General features: G+C 37.7%; 1 protein-coding gene across 1 annotated transcript in view; it reads left to right on the top strand.

The window, feature by feature from the left end:
• The first annotated feature begins 308 nt into the window (after positions 1-308).
• Positions 309-16936, top strand: part of LOC145684851 (uncharacterized) — a 74502-nt gene continuing 57874 nt past the window's right edge. Inside the window, exon 1 of the mRNA XM_081757216.1 lies at positions 309-450. Coding sequence (XP_081613342.1) covers positions 436-450 — 15 coding nt within the window. The 5' untranslated portion in view covers positions 309-435. The remainder of the gene's footprint in view (positions 451-16936) is intronic.

Genomic DNA, 16936 nt, shown 5'->3' on the forward strand with positions numbered 1-16936 from the left:
ACAAATGTAAAATCAGCTGGTTTGTGTCCGCTCACACACATATATATATACGTATACATACGTATCTTTTAGCGTGTGTTTGTGTTTATGTCAAAAATAAGCTTCCCTTTCTTTCAAAAAGAGAAGTGCATAGCTTGAGGCGCAGGTGAAGGCAAAATCAGAGCACACACCAAAGATGAAAAAGACACTCTCCATCGACTGGGATTGGCGCTCGCTCGTATAGCAGCAGCATCCATCCGATGCGATGACCTGCATTTGGCCAACCTGTTTGCTTACAAAAAGAAAGAGTTAAAAAAAAAGTACCTTTAGGCGGCCCGCTCTTGGAGGTTCTTCTTTTTCTTTTTAACCGACATATATAAAAGTAGTTTTCCCGCTGTCGAAAACGTCATTTCTCAAATACATGAGACCAAGACCTTGACATTCTCCGTTAGAGGAATGATGTCTCTAGCGGTAAGTATATGCAACATACATTTTCTTCCTCTTAGCTGAATCTTTTCATTCACTTCTAGTGTTTTTTTTTTTTTTTTAATCAATGTGTAGTGATTATTGTAGAATGTGTTCAAGATGATATCAGTTTCGGAAGAAAGCCAGTGTGAAGTTTTACTGTGTTTGTTGTGTTCAACGATTTCCGACGTTAACTGACTTAGTCACTAGAATTAATGCGTGAAATATGTTATTATTGCCAAGAAAATTCAAGACACTAAATTGTTTCCTTCTAAGCCGTACAGATGGCAAGAAGGAAATTCAATTTGTTTTATTTCAATTTAGTTTGACCTTGCTTTAGATAGAAGTCAAGATCATTTCAATTTTTTATAATGAGCTCAACTATGACCACCGGACATGAATCACAGGGTTACAATTGAAGCTATATTACGCAAACAAGAACAAACCGTAAAGTCTTGTAAGTGTACATGATAAAAGAAGAAAGTTAATACATTTTGGCGAAGTGGGTGATTTGTGTGGATGAGGCTACGATTCCAATGAAGTGCTGATTGATTATGAAAGCTCTTGAAGAACTTTCGGACTAACAAACAGTGATGAAATGTGACAAGATGTTCGTTCTGTGTAATAGCTGAAAACAGTGTTAAGTCGTGAGATGTGGTGCCTACAGTCTTTCTATCTCAACTGTGCCCTTTCTGGCGCTGCTGTCGATATGTGACTTCCCGTACCTTCCTCGAAAGAGGGGAGACAAGTTGCTGCGGCCGAGATCATTCAATTGTTGGATGCAGAAGCGTTGCTACAATGGATTATTTCACGGACTTCAGTGTGCTCTGTCTTGTAGCCATGCTAAGTAGCTTACGATCTTCACTCGTGTAGACCAATTGACTGAATGACAAATTGGCAACACAACTGAGGTCCATCCATTTCTCTTCCCTAAGCAAAGAGAGGGTTTCATTTGCTAGAGGGTGGCGAGGATGGGGCTGAAGTATAGTTCGCATATTTTCCGAGGGCACAGTTGGAATAGACAAGCTTTAAATCTTGCGAACTGTTTAAATCATTAAATTGCTCCTGTGTATCATAACAGTGTGGTCCTAGGTTTCGTTTCTGCTAGAAGTCAAATTTTGGGCGTGTACTCAACATAGATGACATTTGGGAACAATTTGAATTAACATATACTGAATTTCAGTCTACAAACCCAAAAATAATGACGTTGGAAATAGACACTAAAGTATTACCAAGATAAAATCAAACATGACTCATCTAGTGAATGCCAACAGAAGCAGTAGGAAGTTACCAAAGCTTGAGACAAAGGTGAAATTATATATATAAAATAAACAATTTATCAAATGTATTTCACGAATCAAAAATGTATCAATTAATACATGTTTCCACATTTTCCCTATTCGATATGAATAATTCGTGCTTTTCCTCTAAATGAAAATCAAACAACAAACGAAAGATACAAATAGAGGGATTGCAAAAGACAGTTTGGCAAATTACGTTATTACAAATAACTACGTAGATCTGTTGTAAAACTAAGGATCGTGTGTCTGGAACAGAGAAGGTGAAACAGTGTATTTACAATATTAATAAAAGATAGAAGGAACTATAGAATTATCATCATTTAAAAACGTAAAGAACAACTCTGAACTATAGATGTGAGAACTGAAAATTCTGAAATAAACAAGAAAAAAGTTTACATAGCACAATTCCCCACTAAGTGCATACGAAAAAACGGGAAAATTTCTGTTACTTATTTCAAAAACATTATTACAATCATCTAGGCTCAACGATTGGTGAACATTCTAAAGGATGTATACACACCCTATATTGAAGTAGGTGTTCTAATTTACTGTATAATATTCTAGTGTTAGGATTAAATCTTTCAAGGTTATGAAGTGACGAATATACGTACAGACTATCTGTAAAAATAGAGTTGCTTAGAAGCAAAAATTGTAGCTGGACAAGAAGTGATTTTGTAACAATATATTGGATATTCTGCTTTGTTTATGTGTCGCTGGATTGTGTTGAATATTTAATGGAGGCAACATAAAGTAGTTAGTCAAATTTTGTGGTATGTATTAATCTTTAATACTAATACCACTTGACTTTTTTTTTTAGCGTAGGCCTAATTATGATTATATAAAACAGGAACTAAGAAAGTAATAAATACAAGCTGTAACGTTGCCTTATTCAAACTATACTATTTTATCTTTGGTAAATCATTTACTAAGACCACCACACGTTTAACAAATGCTTTAGATATACCGTATGTGATTAAATGCCTATAATAACTGAATATTAACAGATGATATAACCCACTTTGATAAAAACTAAAATCATAGGATAAATAGGCTACATTCCAGGGGCGGATCCAGGACCGACTTCTGGGATGGGGGGCGGTAGGTTGTCATACTGCTACTTTTAAGGGCTCCAAACTTTGGGATGGGTTTTATTTATATATATAAAATAAGAAAGCTTCCTGTTTTAGGCGGGGGGGGGGGGGGGCGATCGTCCCGATCGCTTCCCCCTGGATCCGCCCCTGCTACATTCGTGCTGTTTTCACTAAATATTCCAGACAATCCCTCTTTCGTTCGTGTCATATAGTTGCACCAGACATTAAGTCTGTGTGTGCTACAAATGTTAAATAGTTTTACGTTTAAATTATTTTATATATATATATATATATATATATATATATATATATATATATATATATATATATATAATTAAGAGATTAATAAATCCACAACAACAATAATGAAAGTTTGTTATAAATTGTCCTTAATCTCAAAATTACTATAATGTGTAATCGTTCCATATTCTTCTCTATAGTCTTTCTATGATATTTGGAGTATTGACCACCGCTATTTACATAGAAAGCTTCACCTGTTGAGATAGCTATGTATTCTTACTTTGAGGTTGATACATTATGTTAGATATTGGCATGAACAAAGTATTATATTGCCTGAAGTCTTAATATATCATTGAACAAGTTAAATTGAATTGAATATAAATTGTAAAATATTTAGTTTTGATTTTGAAAATGAGTGATCTGGAAATCTTATTTTAGTGTGTTATACACGTAACAGTAAATTTAAATAATTTTTACAATTAATTGTAGGTCTATTTGTGAGAAATAAAGAACTATATACACGTAAAATGTTCCAACAACCAAACACACAACAGAAACACTCCCAAGCATATACGCGCCATCTTCTAAACCCCTTTCTACAATCCAGCGACATATAATTAAAACAGAATACTCAGTACATTGTTCAGTTTCATTTACAAAGTTACGATTTTTGCTTTTAAGTAACTACTATTCCTATATTCACCTGTGTACTAATGTTACAACGTTAAAAGTTTCACTTGTGCTGTCTTAAAGTCAAAGCAGAAATAATTTCACTGATGTCTTCCTGAGGGTACGCACTACAGAAAGATTTATCACATTCTATGATTTCCTTTTAAAAATTTGGATCCAATCCAATATATCGGTTTTCAAGATGGTCACTGATATGCCCTATTAATGTATCTTTGTTTGTTTGCCCCTTTTTAACTTATCACTACTACAGTGCCGTGCCGTGGAAAATCAGCGCCCGGAGCGAGAGTATACGACGGCGTCCCGTACACATGAGTGCAGTCGACAGACCAGCCGCGAAGCGTAAGAAACGTTCTCGAAACCTTGAATAAATCCTTGATTTTGAACACATTTTATGACTTTCTTCCTTCCGTTTATATATATATATATATATATATATATATATATATATATATATTTTGCCTCCCGAATATTGAGCCTCCATACTTCGGCGCCCGGGGTCGTCACTCCGTTCGCCCCCCCCCCCCCCCCTCACGGCACAGCACTGACTACTATAGACTAAGCTTTGATTTCATATTTTCTACACTATTTAATTTTATTTCGGAGTAGGCTATCTTCAGTATAATAGACCTGGTTGAAAATTCCTTGGCACGGAGGATACTATATACGTAAGATTTTTGTTCATACTTTAACCTTGGTTAGGGATGCGCACGAGACTAGTCTAGACAGAATTTTTCTGACAAAATTCGAGTCGAGACATCGCTTTTACAGCACATTTTCGAGACGAAACAGCCTCAAATCTTGTCACGTGCGCATCTCTAACTTTGGTTCGAGATCTCCTGCATGAGAATCAAACCTTAGTCATTATCTTTCTTAGGATCACGCAGGTGGGACATTGTAAAGGCCTCCCTCGTGGCTAAGCTGATAGCGTCGTCATCTTTGGCGTGGGAAACCTGGGTTCGATTCCCGGGTTATGCTTCAATCTCTACCCCTTGGCGAAATTCTGCGTAGACCGCTGAACTGGATGATAATATCCTAAGAGAAAAGAACTGTAAGAGGAAATCTTCCCTTGTTGTGCAAGTGTCATGTATTACTAGTTGCTACTTACTGTATTTCCGTGCACTATAAACAGTTTCTATAGAGCATCAGAGCCTTGCAGCATCTACAAATGATGTGGCACAAATCAGCTTTAATTGTTTCACGTGAAACCGGGAAGTGAAATGTAAAACGTAAGATTTTTATCTTCTTTCTATGTCGATCTACTCAACATAAGAAAAGGAAATGGTTAATTGCAATAAAAGGAAGGAAAAAAGAGGAAAATAAAATAGAGAAAGGTTTATTGTTTTCGTATTTCATCTTAAAGACAAGGATAAGAAAAGAAAAGAGAAACAAAAAGAAATGTGGGTATAGTAACAGAGAACAATAATTAGCTATTGTAGGAACAGTACTGTTAGTTGTAATGAATAACAAAAATCTAACAAGATACCCTGCAGCGAACATGGGAAATTTCTTGCACAATCAACACCAGGTTGTTTTTGTTGTGTTTTTAAAGCAATGTTGAAGTACTGACGATGCAGAATTCATATGGGAATTCGGGAGAGACTGCAATCTTTAAGGATGATGTCTACTATTATCATCATCATAAGTTAGGATTTAGGATTTAGATTCCTGGGCTTTCGGCATCTATGGCCATGTTAGTCCCTCACATATGAGGGATGACGTCCCTCGGCACACTATCCGAGGAAAGGGAAGGAAGAAACGATGGGGGAAGAAAGGAAGTGGCCTGGGACCTATAAGTTAGGTACCACCCCGGCATTTGGCTGGTCTGAATGAGAGAAACCCAGGAAACCTCACTCAGGATGACTGGCCTGAAAAAGCTTTTTACACTTTTTCGATCGAGTGCCCCCTCCTAGGGGAATCGAACCCGGGACCGCTCGCACTGAAGGCTCATCATCATAAGTATTCTGCCATTATTTGCAGGTTACTTGCCGCAACTGAGAAGCTTCCGTGTACCATGGTTTTCGGCTAACCATTTTGTCTTCACATACGGTTTTCCTGTTTCAATATCATCCATTAAAAATAGCCCCCTTTACTCACTCAGTGTCTCTTGCCTATCACCATGCTCTCTAGCACGTCCCTCATATTACAATATTTCCTTTGCAGACAGTGGATAAAAGTTAAGGGGAACGTGAGAGGACGCCCTTCCCCCACTTCCAAAAATATATACATGGCATTCCTCCACTTCCTAAAAATTACAATGAGCACGGGGGACGGCGTGATCTCATGTGTCTCCCTATCTTTTCGGATCCCCTTTTACCCCTGCTTGCATATATACAGATATAGTACATATATAACAACACTTCTAACATTTTAAAAAACTGTCAATTTTATTATTGACAAAGGACGATATACTTTTTAACACCAAAAAATGTTTTTTTTTAAATCGCGAAAACTACGCATGAGAATTTCTTCCAACACACATGTTATTTTATTTAGTTCGATGCATTCCATCGACTGATATGTGTCTCAACTTTTGATATTATTTTAGTTAAAGAGACATTAGGGCTGTATTTCTTGTTATTCATAAAAAAAAGTATTGTCATCTTCAGTGATGAGCGCAAGAGTCTTGCATGCAAGACCAAGACAAAGACCAAGACCATACTGCAAGACCAAGAGCAAGACTCTTGCACAAGTACCTGCTCAGTAGTAGAGCGTTCACCTTTGATGCTGAGGTCCCTGGTTCGATCCCAGCTTGCACCATGTGAGCTTTTTTGGTGGATACAGACCGTGTGCGTAGGTTTTCTCGGGATTTTCCCGTTTCCTCCCACTTTCTTCATTCCACCATTTCATTCATTTCTCATCATCACCATCTCTCTTAGCCTCAGTGCATAATCGTGGCACGTAAAACTAGATACTACATCATTTCAAAACGTATTAGTGGTGTTCTTCTAAAACTGAAGAGAAATGTAACATTGAACATCAGTAATTCCGTACACCATAGGTGTCGACTCTGGTTCCGAGGCTCAAGCATCCGTTGCAAATTTTTAATGTGTGCTCATAAAATCAATATCGAAATAACATTTTCATGACATCGACAAAAACTTGTGTATGTGACCGCAAGTTTGGTTTCATGGGTGGGTGCTTGTACGTTGAAAAATTGTTTATCAATATAACTTTTAGCCTCATCAGATGGCACACGAGGATTGGGCGATATAATATTATACAACAATAAATAATCCATATTCACAAATGAGATTGATTTTGTACAGTTATTCCAAATAACTTGGAGTTTGATGCTGTGTTTTTGTATTTCTCATATAGGTCAAAAGTATTTGTATAAGTTGAGTTTATACAAAAGACATGGACAGTTGAGTCGTTTTCAGTTTTTACTCAAGTTATACTAAAATATTAAGAGGTTTGGTTATAATCGTTATTATTTTAATTTTTTTCTCTATTTTTGGCCAATATTGCTAACATATCATCAGCATAGCTATTCTGCCATTATTGGCAGGTCACTTGCTGCATCTGAGAGGCTTCGATGTACTGTGATCCTCAGATAGTCTCTTCGTCTTGACGTAGCAATTTTCTGTTTTAATACCTTCTTTCAACTGTGGCCTCCTTTGCCCCTCCCTCTCTTTCTTTCCACCATATTCTCTAGCATGTCCCTCGTAATAATGTTCCTTCTCTGCCAATGTCCCAAGCAGTTCCTTTTCCTCCTCTTAATTACATCTAAATTCTTCTTTTCTCCCCTACTATTTCTAACACCTTCTCATTCGTTTTCCGTTCAACCCAGCTAATTCTCTCCTTTTATCGAAAGCCTCCAATATTTTTTCATCGCTTTTGCGTAATGTCCATGTTTCTGTTCCATAGGGTACATATTGGAATCAGTAAAATAAAATCTCAATATTTAATTGGAAGTTTGTTCAATACAAAGATTAGCTAATCTTAGTTGAAAAATATATCTACCGCCTTTAGAGTGTAAAAATAATGTAGCAATTTATGGTATTTCAGTAATCTGTGCCGCTTTGATTTTCTTTCATGCGTCTCCCCAATATGGGAACCAGTAGAGTATTGAATCTGTTAAAAAATGTAAAAAAGATTACGAAATGTTGTAATTTATCTTATAAGTAGTGAAGCGTGGGGACCCATTGAAAAAAAAATAAAGGTTATCACCTATGTTGTATACTATCATCATACTTACACGAAGGTAAACTATATTTCATTTAGAAACATACATTGTATTTCCGTTACTATTGGCGCATTGTAGAATTTATCCAGAGTAAAATTTACTTATAAAAGGCATAAGATTTCTTACAAGCAAAACTTGCAAGACTCTTGCAGCAAGACCAAGACCAAGACCAAGACTGGGTGTGCAAGACCAAGAACAAGACCAAAGGTTCCAGTGCAAGACCAAGACCAAGACTGGATGTGCAAGAATAAGACCAAGACCAAGACCACCCGGGTCTTGGTCCTGGTCTTGCATTTGCTCATCACTAGTCATCGTCCTTCGGAGCCCTTGTCGCTGGTCTAGTGGGCTAGCGCGTGCTTCTTTCGTTCACGTGGTCCAGTGGTTCAATTCTTGGTGGGAGATCGCAAAAAAAAGAAAAAAAATCACACAATCTTTCACTTTCATTAATCATCCGTCTGTATTATCCCAAATGGCATAATCGCAACTAACTAATAGACCCTGTGTCTATGGAACCCGGAGATTCAATGTCGCATTCACAAAAGCTCTCCACTGACTTCTATCCTTAGCCAACTGGATCCAGTTTCTACTTTGTATTCCTATTTCTGTGAAGTCCATCTTAATATTGTCCTCTCATCTGTGCCTAGGTCTTCCTAATGGTCGTTTTCCGATTGGCTTTGCAGTTAAAACTTTGAAAGCTTTCCTACTTTCTTTCAGTCTGGCTATATGACCTGCCCACCTGCCCCTTCTAGACTCGGTGCCCCTAACAATGTTTGGTAAACGGTATAAATTATGCAGCACCCCGTTATGAAGTTCCCGCCATTCCCCATCCTGGTTCCTCTTGGGTCCGAATATTCGTCTCAAAAACAATACAGGAATCGAATGGCATAATCATAGGGCACAAAAAAATTCTTGCTTTTCTCGTAATGAAAAGATGATTGAGGGCATATTTCATGCTCAGTTTCCCCCCAATAAGTATCATGGTTCTTGTACAGTGTCAATCTTTGTTTACAAAGGATTTTTTTCAATTTTATCGAAAACTGCACATGGAATTTTAAACTCATATCAAAAAACCTCATTTTAAACTCATGTATATCATTTTGTTTAGCCCTATAAAATCTGTCGATTGCTAATGTAAGTCCCATCATTGAGCAATATTTTTTTTTTGCGTTAAACTCGAATAATACTGGAGAAATAAGTTTGCGATCCAACTGTTAAGATATGTTATAGAGACAATTTGAAATTATATTCATACTTTTAAGAGAAGCTTTGAAATCATAGTACTTATTTTTTCTGAAACATTTATTTTACTGAATCTTAAAAGAAGTACATTAACATGTTCTCAGTTTCAAGAAAATAAACTATTCCGAGACACGGAGTTCGCTAAGGATTTACGAGTAGCTTTTTTAAAAAAAGACAAATAAAGCTTTGAACACTCTGCTCCAATGCATTTCTACAGTTACAGCTTTCTTAGCTTGCTAGAGTTGACTTGGAATTTATAGTCCCTTTGTAGTTCTGAGGTTATGTGAAAAGTGGACCTAGAATTTAAGGTGGAATTCACAACATGTTCAAATTTCAAGGTATTTCCCTTCAAATCGAACCCAAACCTTTGTGTTTAGAGCTTGAAATCCTTGTATTTTAAGTATTGAATACAAATATCATTAGCATTGAATTAATATTCACACTTTTTTTTCTATCATTCCCTGCAAAATTTGCGGCATATATGTCGCAAAGTGTTGAAATATATGTACAGATGGTGATCAGAAAAATGGAAACACCTGTAGTTGGCAACACGTCAGATGTATGGGTTGGCAGTTGTGTCATGGCGCCCGCAGCTCCGGACCGCTGGTGGTGGTGTGTTAGGTCGGTCTCCATACTATGTCAGGCGCAGTGGAACAGCAGTGTCCAGTGGCTGCAGCAGACGGAGGTAGTGTAAAATGGGAGACCTCTCAGATTTTCAAAGAGGGCAAATTGTTGTGCGCGGTTATGTGGAGTGAGTGTGACGGCAGTGGCTACTGTGTTAGGTGTGTCGCGTGGGACAATGTCGAAGGTGATGACGGCCTACACAACACACGGGAAAACCACATCGGGGAAGCGGAACAGTGGGCGGAAGAAAATCATGAATGACAGGTCACGCCGGGTATTAAAGCGCATTGTCACGCAGAACCGTCGTGCCACTGCGGAGCAAGTGACGGAGGAACTCAATCAGCACCTCCCCCACCCTGTTTCGACAATCACAGTCCGCCGCGAATTACATGACATGAACTTACGTTGTCGTGTTGCACGGGCCAACACATAACGCTTTCGCACGCCGCAAATGGTGCCGCGACCATGCAACTTGGACCGTTGAGGACTGGAAACGTGTGATGTGGTCGGATGAGTCATCCTTCACCCTATTCCCAACCACGGGCCGTGTTTATGTGTGGAGTACGCCTCAAGAAGCTTATGATCTGCAGTGTCTCCGCCCAACTGTGAAACATAACGGCGGCTCGGTGATGCTGTGGGCCGCCATATCATGGTTTTCATTGGGTCCTGTGGTCACACTTAGCGGACGAATCACTGCCAACGATTATGTCGCAATTTTAGGAGACCACTTGCATCCTATGGTCCGGATGTTGTTTCCGGACAATGACGCCATCTTCCAGGATGGTAATGCACCCATTCACACAGCTAGCGTTGTTGCAGCGTAGTTTGAGGTACATCGGGATGAAGTTCAACACCTCCCCTGGCCCGCCGAATCCCCAGCTCTCAACATAATTGAACATCTGTGGTCCGTCTTGAAAACACGACTCCGGCGACGATTTCCACCTCCATCCTCTCTCACAGAACTGGCCGATGCCCTGCACGAGGAATGGTGTAAAATTCCACTTGCTACCATTCACGACCTCTATGCCTCCATCTCACGTCGCATCAAGGCTGTTCTGAAGGCGAAAGGTGACCCGACACCATATTAATCTGGTCAGTAGCAATTTCGTTCAGGTGTTTCCATTTTTCTGATCACTATCTGTATATATAACCATGGTTAAAAAATTGTGTTTTTATACAATTACGTGGGTAGAGATAACTAAGGATAAACCTTCAAATGGATACTGTTACAAGTTTTTAAATTAATTTTTAAATATAATTATCAAATATTTGAGCTGAAATTCGATATTAAGAAGAATGAAACAAAGGATAAATTTATCAATTATTTATATATGGTCAAAGTAAGACATCTTTGAACTTTGCCATACATAATGTTTCTACAAAGGTCTGAGTTCATCAGCCCCATCTAATGACGTTAAATCTACTGAAATCTACAATTCATTGGCTACAAAGAAATAGCCCGTTCATTTCTATCTTTGGGAAGGGGAAATGAAATTCCTTAAAAAGAAAATAATAAACTGCACTTTTTGTGGGCAGAATTGTGACAACTATTATATATAGCACGAGTTTCTCAGTCGCAGGAAAGAGTTAAAACTTCATGAGCACACGCAGGGCCAAGATGGGCATTTTCCCTCCCTGAACTTCCGAAAGGGGTCCGGCATCTCAAAATACAGATCAAAAAATACTGGATTGGCTTATTTACCCACTGAAGTATAGTCGAGCATTTCTAGTTGACTTTCATTTATTTTTTAAAAAATAAATCTTTATTAAACCCACCACAAAGTCCACACGGCGCGAGCTGGGATCGAACCAGGGACCCCAAGCTCTGGAGGTGAAGACTTAGAAGGGATATAGAGGAAGTCAAAGGGAAATTAAAGGAAAGTAGCAGAAAAGAAGAAGAAAAGAAAAAGAAGAGGGGATCAGAAAATCTTTTGATAGAACTAAGAGATAGTGGAGATCAAAAGAATTTTTATGGGATAGGTATATCAGATGATCTGTGGTGAAACAGAAGAAGATAAAAGAGAGAGACGAAGACATAGAAACAACAGAAAAGTACGGGACAATTACCGAAATACAGTAAAAACAAGATTCAAATGAGCACTAAAGGCACTTCATATCCCAAATCTATTGTTCGAGACTCGAGCTTGAACTTTCATAATAAGACACATGTCCCCTCATACAACTCTGGCCTGGATCCAGGCAACTGTACAAGTTGGGGTTGCCCTAGCCCAGCCCAAATGATGAGAAGTGCTAAGTTAATAGTTTTATTTGTTGTTTCTGATCATTAAATAATTTTCATCCATTCACTGACTCTTATGTAATGAACCAAACACATGTTTGAGTTAGCCAGGGAAAAAAAATCCAGGAGATAAACGCATCTTCCATAAATTGAAGTTTTGGAGAAACTGTTATTATCCCCAATTCCATTCCATTGCTTCGGCTTGCCTTTACGAGCCGATTCGAATTAATTAAAGATTAGTCAGCTTCATCACCTAGGTTATGACTCATATTTTAACACATTTACCATTAGTACATACACATAACAAAGATCGTTAATTTGCATTAAACCTTAGAATTTACTACTTAAAACTAGAGTTACCACTTACTGACACATTCATATCGTATTGACAATGTATTTAAACAGGTAAATGGGTTAAATATTGCTTTAAGAAAGGCAAACACCACCTAACTACTGTTTCGTAACATTTATTACATTCACTAAAAATAAATAAGAACACAAGAAAATATATTAGTTACATGCAAATATACATACATATATTAGTGTACATTAGGGTGAATCGAAAAAAAAAACTTTTTTTTCGCAGTCGATAACGGCTTATACAGGAAAAGTTGCCCACCTATAACAGTAGTTCACTGATTTTTTTCCACATATATCGGACAATGTCTTCCGGTGCTGCAATCGGCCTAGTTTTGGAAAAGTCAACTTAGGCAACACGCATTACACAGTATGTAGACTGTCTATTTTATCTTCCAATGCGGTTCGGCGTAGCATATTTCTCTACATAATCGTTCTTCAACTTTATTCACTGTACTGACATCACCAATATGTAGAGTTCTTTGGTAATTTTAACCATAAAATGGCTTAAAATAACCCAGAGTACAAACGAGGAGGTGAATGCACGTCGTGCTCCGTCTACCCACCTACCCAGTAGACAATAGACATGTTGTTAAGGCCTAAAGTTTAGATGACGAAGTCTTGTTTCGACTCAAAGGTATGAATATTTTTCCTGGACAGCAGTCTTGCTCGAATGAAGCCGTCTCTTTCTTCAAATCCATATTTCTTCTCGGACGCTACAGTAACTTCTTGTACCATCCTTTCCATGGTCTGGGTATGACATGGAAATGCCATTATCGACTTACACTGCATTTGTGATGTCTTCTTCAACTTCTTACCATGTAGGTGCTTTAGTCAAGGGCAGTACGTTGACTTTGACGGAAGACCAGCTTATCATATCATAATAGTTTTCAGTTTCAAAGTTAACGTCAGGCACGACAAACTGTCGAATGGATTTCTTGGGTGCCATGACGCAGGCCATTTTATTCGTCTCCATCCAAGAGTCCGAATAACTGGGGAAGAGTCGGTGATCATCGCCAGCAATATATTTTCAGGATGTGCGAAAAACCCGTTTGTTTGGAGCACCGAAAAGACTATTTTCTTCAAGTTATCCGGTAAAATTGCTGACGAAAGCTGGCTGAAAGCGCGGGCCAATTGTCGCGCCCCGTCACTACAAGAAGGATACCGTCGAATCGCGAACCACATTGTTGCGTAGACCTTCACAATGAATATGACAAGCTGTTAACATGTCAAAAATTTCATGGGTAACTGTTCCTTCTAAATATTATTTGTGCAGTTTCATCTACTTATATCAGTAGCTTATTTTTTTAAGCCTAACGACATCTAAACTTTATCCTAAATAAATAATGAGCGCCAGTAATTTAACACCAATTAGCTAATACAAGACGTGCACTTTAATATCACTTTGTATTCCCATATATACTGATATAAATTATAACATATGTATAAAATTTAGATATAAGAGTCAATACATTTTATAACTGTAAAAGCTTCAAAAACTACAATATAAACAACCACAATATATACCCTTCTTTTTCTTCTTTTAATAACAATTTTACATTGCAATGATCTGATCAGTATTATTTCAATTAACACGTCTTTCCAATCTCCCAACATCTTCCCCCGGTCTCTGCAAGACAATGTTTTGTACTATCTCCTTCCTTTCCTCCTTGGACCAAATTGATCGTCGACCTCTGCACTATCTTCCTTCTTGATCAAATACCTTGCCATGCTAATTCTGAGCACTAAGCTCCCACTACTTCTGCGCACATAGCTATTATTGAGCACTAAGCTTCCTGAGCACACAGCTCCACTTACATTTTCAAGCTCACAGCTCCTGTTGAGCACTAAGCTCCATGAGCACACAGCTCCACTTAAATTTCCGAGCACACAGCTCCTGCTGAGCACTAAGCTCCTTGAGCACACAGCTCTTGTTGAGCACTAAGCTCCCTGAGCACACAGCTCCACTTAAATTTCCGAACACATAGCTTCTGTTGAGCACTAAACTCCAAGAGCACACAGCCCCATTTAAACCTCCGAGCGCACGGCTCGTGTTGAGCACTAAGCTCCGTGAGTACACAGCTCTAATTAAACTTTTGAGAACTAAGCTCACTTTTCCATCTATAACTTTACTTATGCCCTTTACCATTCCATTTTCGCCTTCACCGAATCTAAGTTTGTGTACCTCAAACTTCCACCATCTTATCAATAGTCATGAGCCGAACCATAATTTTTTTTATAGCGTTGGTCCGTTTTAAGTAAGACTGCGCAATTTGTTAACATGTCAAAAATTTCATGGGTAACTGTTCCTTCTAAATATTATTTGTGCAGTTTCATCTACTTATATCAGTAGCTTATTTTTTTAAGCCTAACGACATCTAAACTTTATCCTAAATAAATAATGAGCGCCAGTAATTTAACACCAATTAGCTAATACAAGACGTGCACTTTAATATCACTTTGTATTCCCATATATACTGATATAAATTATAACATATGTATAAAATTTAGATATAAGAGCCAATACATTTTATAACTGTAAAAGCTTCAAAAACTACAATATAAACAAGCACAATATATACACCCTTCTTTTTCTTCTTTTAATAACAATTTTACATTGCAATGATCTGATCAGTATTATTTCAATTAACGTCTTTCCAATCTCCCAACACAAGCCAAACTAAAGAAGGAGTAGGCGACTCTTCGCTTATGTAAAGGCACTGAATGCGGCATGTCGTCGTCAGCTAACGGGAATAATTCATGCCAACTATATAAGAAGGCCAAATATATGGGAAAATCTAATGTGGTGGCATCATCATAGAAGAAAAGCAATCCTCATTTTTATACTGTACATAGCATTAATTTTCTTTCTATGCGGATCGTCAGCACTAATTTTTGACATAATTTACAAAATTAGTTCAAGTTATCCGGTAAAATCAAATTCTACATAACTACACTAAACACGAGTACACTTTTCTGAACACCAATACATTTTTCAATCGGAAAATGAAATGAAATCTTTAAGTTTTACGTCCTACAGTTATGCCGGTGAGGGTAAAGGGGATGGTGATTATGAGAAATGAGTGAAATGGTGGAATGAAGAAAGTGGGAGGAAACGGGAGAACCCCAAGAAAGCCCACGAACACGGTGTTTGTCCACTACAAAGTCCACACGGCGCGAGCTGAGATCGAACCAGGGATCCCTATCACCGGAGGTGAATGCTCTGCCACTGAGCCACCGCGTCCCATTTTTCAATCGGCTCTAATGCGAAAACATGAGGGGAATAATTAGGACCAGGTGGTCATTGTACCAAAACTAACCCATTTCCTAAATTATATTATTATTAAAATTGATCCCAAAGGCATAGATTAAGGAAGATTCTTTTCTGGAAAGAAAGGAACTCTCACGTCATTATTCAACCGATACTGTGTTTTGGAAGCTTGGTCAAAGTAAGAGCAAAGAGGAGTCCCTACGAATTTACACGGACAATTTAACATTTAACTCAACAGATATAAAAACCTCGTATACCGCCATGTCTAGTTTCACTAAATTACGAAAATACTACACATACAAAAAACTATGCATGGACAGGCTACCGCAACTTAACTGAATTGGCGAGGAAAAGGGAATATTTTGAACGTTTCAAAATCTCCAAATCTTAGTTTGAAAAGGGCACAAAACCAGAAAACCAATCCACTAAAACTTCACACCTGTCCTAGGACGTTTACTATTTCGAGCATGGCGATCACAAGGGAAGGTTCCATATTTAGTCGCTCTTGGTGTATTTAAGATAAAATTCCAATACTTCAAGTCTCCATTTTGACACTGGGTTGTTTATTTAACTGTTTAACTTAAGATTACCTGGTTTTAGTAGCTCTTCCTCAACATTTGTCAAATTTTGTACAGCGGCGATGTATGTGCTGTTAACTCTACGGTAGCTGAAGAACAAAGACGAAGTAAAGACGAGCCAATTACTAAGGTGGCATATAGTTCCCAATTGCAAAGCAGAATTTCGCGGCGGAAAATATAAAACGAATAAAACAATAGTAAAAACTAGATCAAACCAGATTTGTTGCAGGATATGGGTATCTCATCGGGACGAAGGGGGATCGTGAGTGTCCTACCAGATTTCGGATTGGTGGAAAATTCTATCCAAGTTTTGACCTATGAATTTCATCGAAATAATGCATATTTTATAATTATCGGAATGAGATGCCCATACACAAAAATTTACGGAGAAAAATAATATATGAATAAAAGAAATTATTTCCCGAAACTCTATATTTCTTAATTATTTTGAAACTTCTAAATTAATTTTTTATTTGGACAAAAACAAAATGGATTTGGTATGTAAACTGAAAGTTATACAATAAAACATGATAATATATACTATTGTTATACAGTATGATTGAAAATTATTCGGACCGGAAAAAAATTGATACTAACTCAGCTGTAATTGAAGGTTACAAAATCTTCATTTAAGGTCTCTTTCTGTGATTTGCTGATATTATCCGTGAATAATCGT

This window comes from Thermobia domestica, chromosome 5 (assembly GCF_964235325.1).
Source record: "Thermobia domestica chromosome 5, izTheDome1.hap1.1, whole genome shotgun sequence".
NCBI lineage: Eukaryota > Metazoa > Arthropoda > Insecta > Zygentoma > Lepismatidae > Thermobia > Thermobia domestica.